The sequence below is a fragment of the Nicotiana tabacum genome, chromosome 13, assembly GCF_000715075.1.
Source record: "Nicotiana tabacum cultivar K326 chromosome 13, ASM71507v2, whole genome shotgun sequence".
NCBI lineage: Eukaryota > Viridiplantae > Streptophyta > Magnoliopsida > Solanales > Solanaceae > Nicotiana > Nicotiana tabacum.
The window spans coordinates 29,916,517-29,920,199 of NC_134092.1; the positions used below are offsets into that span (position 1 = coordinate 29,916,517).

The 3,683-nt window shown below is 32.8% G+C and overlaps 1 protein-coding gene across 1 annotated transcript; it reads left to right on the forward strand.

Moving 5' to 3' along the window:
* The first annotated feature begins 336 nt into the window (after positions 1-336).
* On the forward strand, positions 337-2,260 carry LOC107806742 (U-box domain-containing protein 25-like). The gene has a single exon (XM_016630969.2). The coding sequence runs from the start codon at positions 820-822 to the stop codon at positions 2,044-2,046; it is 1,227 nt and encodes a 408-aa protein (XP_016486455.1). The 5' UTR covers positions 337-819; the 3' UTR covers positions 2,047-2,260.
* The last annotated feature ends 1,423 nt before the right edge of the window (positions 2,261-3,683 follow it).

The window sequence follows — 3,683 nt, forward strand, 5'->3', positions numbered from 1 at the left end:
AATCTGAATTAATCAAATAAGTGAACTTTGAATGAATATCCAATGGTTAAAAATGTGGAGACAAAGAGATGCCTTTTGTTTCTTCTTTTACAAAAAATTACTAGTAATATTCTTTTTGTGGTAAGGAGGGTGTCACATCAAACAAGTATAATTTGGGGATTCAAAGTTCAAAGACATGAACTTTTGATATGAGTGTGTTTGGGTGGGTCAGTTTGACTGTAGTTACAATCTATTGGCAAAAAAAAGACAAAAGTGGTCCCATTCACTCTCTTACCTAAAATTATTCTATTTCATTAGTTGCAATCTACCAGTCTTTCTTGCTTTACTTAGATAAGGCCTACTCCTCCTCCTTTTGGCCAACTCTTGTGTTTGTGTCTCTTTGTTCTCTTCTCATTTTTTCCCACTTAGATTTCATATATTTTGCTTAGCTTCTCACCCCACTTCTTCCTCTTTCATGTGCCTTGTTCCACTTCAATCTGCAACCTTACAAACAATCTTAGGCTTACTCTTTCACTCTATTTTTCTTGGCTCATAAAAACAGGATATATATCTTTTAGACATCCCATTGTGTTATTCTATGTTCAATCAACCAAGTGAAAACTCACTATTCCAACTCTCTTGTCATTTGTACACTTCCCTTTTGGAATTAAACTAAAATCCCACTTCAAGATTTCATTTATTTCACTTGAATATCTCTTTAACTGCTTTAAGGTCCCCAAACCCCACTTGTAAATTTCATTGAGTTTGTTGTTGTTGTTGTCAGTTACTGTTAACATCATCATCTATACAATTGATCATTTTTCGTTATCCTTTTGGTCAATGAAGGAGCCTGAAATGGCAATTCCTCCCTTATTTAGGTGTCCAATAAGTCTAGATTTGTTTAAAGATCCAGTCACTTTATGCACAGGCCAAACATATGATAGATCCAGCATTGAAAAATGGCTATCTTGTGGCAATTCAACTTGTCCTGTTACAATGCAGAAACTCAATGACTCTTCTATTGTACCAAACCACACCCTTCGCCATTTGATTCATCAATGGCTTCAATTGAACTGCAGAAATGGTTATGATCTTCATTACTTTCAAACAGTTGATGATTCAATTGTTGGTCTCAAACACAATCTTCAGTCAAAGGAGTCTACATTGGACACAAAAGTTCAAGCACTAGAGAAAGTTGTTGCTTTGTCAGAAGATTTGCCTTTAGAAAACTCTTTCTTGATTCAACTAGACTTCTTCCAATTGATTCTTGAATTAGCATTGGAAAATGCAGTTGATCAAAGTTCAAATTTCCAAGAAAGTCTCATATTTTTGGAGAAAGCACTTGTTTGTGCATTGAAATTGTTGCCATTTAGTGATTTGGGAACTCTCAACATGCTCAAAGAAGATGAATCCAAGTTTACAAACTTCTTGATACTATTCAAGAAAGGAACTTTTATAATCAAGAAAAGCTTGTGCCATTTAATAGTGGCAATTTCATCATCTTTGCAGTCAAAGGAACTTTTAGCTATGTTGGGTAAATCCAAGATTTTAATTCAAGAACTTGTTCATCTTATTGAGAACAAATTAGATGGTTCTGAAGAAACAATCAGAGCTCTTTCAGCATTATCTTCTCTCGAACAAAATCGCGAATTTATAGTGAAGGAAAATGCAGTTAAGGCACTCATAACATACATTGTGAGTGCTCCAAAGTGCCAATATAGAAGCTTACTGGCACCAATATTGGCAATGAAAACAATTGAGACATTGTTAGTTGTAGAAAATGCAAAAGAAGATGTTTTAAAGCATCCAAATGGTGTTAGTGCAATTGTGAAGATGGTATTTAGAGTATCATCAGATAATGAAGGAAGTGAAAGTGCAGTGAATTCTTTAATTATTGTGTGTCATGATTTCATGCATGCTAGGGAAGAAGCTATCTATAGTGGGGTTTTGACTCAGTTATTGTTACTCCTTCAGAGCCAGTGTAGTGAGAGGACCAAAAATAAGGCAAGAATGTTGCTCAAGTTGTTGAGATCCATGTGCACTGGGGACCAAAAGCAATCCTTGTAGATTGCATATACATTGATTACATGATTTCTCAGTTGATGTGGCTCTTTGTCTTTGTCTTTGTTATTAAAATTGTATCTAAAAACCATATACTGAGTTTTTTGTATAACCATAAAAAGAAGCATAGAATATAAATGGAGTTTGTAGTATGCACCAGATGAATGGATGTAGACAATTCAAGATTAACTTTTTAAAAGGCCACCTTTTGAGAATAAAAGATGCAAGATTTTAAGGGACTTTTTGGTGTTCTGTCATTATATCAAGGTACAAAACAAAAAATTCTTAATCACCTCTAAAACAAACCAAAATTTTATCCTTACAAGATAAATAGTGTTGTCCACTTGCAAAGTATCAGATTGTAGTCTAAAAATTTATTTCCACATATGATACTTACACAAAATCATATTACTTTACCAGGTAATTGGTGAAATGATCAATAGATGTACGGAACATATATTAATGAAAGCACCCAAGGGCGTGTCCAAACGGTAAGTGGCTGAAAATCATGAAAAATCAGAGTTCAAATCACATTAAACAAAAAATGCATGTAATTCTTGAGCAGAGTTAATGGAAACTATGCCAGTTATTAATAGCAAATAGCCTAAAGTCATTTGTAAACGATCATGATTGAATGATATACAAATTTATGTGAACGCATATTACATATATTTATTGGCTTGATATAAATATCGAGTACATGTAAAAAAAAAAAAAGAAAAAATCGGAGAGCGACAACCTATGTATGCTGGTAAGACAAAATTTATAGGTTAAAAGGTAGGTATACTGTACGTAAAATTAGAATATATTCTTATTAATATAAAGTTAAAATTACTTTAATACAGTATATATTATGGAACTTGTTTGGACAATATATGTAATTTCATTAAAAATGTATGTATATTACTTATTGTAAAGGAGGGTGTTATAACTAAAACAGAATCTAAGTTCCAACATCAATCTAATTTAATATTTCCAGGACTTTTGAATGAAGTTGCTTTCATAAGTTTTGAATTTTTTTGAAGAATTAACTTATTGGATGCTGCTTATCAATAATCAATATACTTCAACAAACTTAAATTGCGGACCAGTCAAAAAACAAAAGTAGAACAAACAGCTTGTTGCACCAAAGTCCTTTTACAAAATAAACACCATGTTGAATCGTTCTAGAGAAAAAATATTCTATTGAATGATCATAGCTTGCTACTTTGAGCTTTCATCGGTCAAAATATTAGAATAAATGGATAAGTTTATGGGAAGCGTGAAATGAGTGCTAAGAATTTGTTTCTCTCCTTGGCAGTGACGTACTTAGGAATCCCGCACTAGTATTCAAACTTTAAACAAGTTAATAAATTTTTTTGTTGATGGATAGTATAAATTATTTGAAAAGGAGTCAAATAGACTACGCACAGCGGTTTGCGTTTAGTTTTGGTAAACAAAATGGGCAGATAACTTTGAACCCGTAAACAACATATTACTTTGAACACCCTGAACCGTTGAACTGCTTCACTAAACTATATTAAGGATGTTCAAAATATAATGGCAAAACCAATATCACCTTATACACGCAACCTTTCAAAATTGTATCTAGTACACACCACTTTTGTTACATGGCACGCACATGCTTAACAAAAAGACTGGAC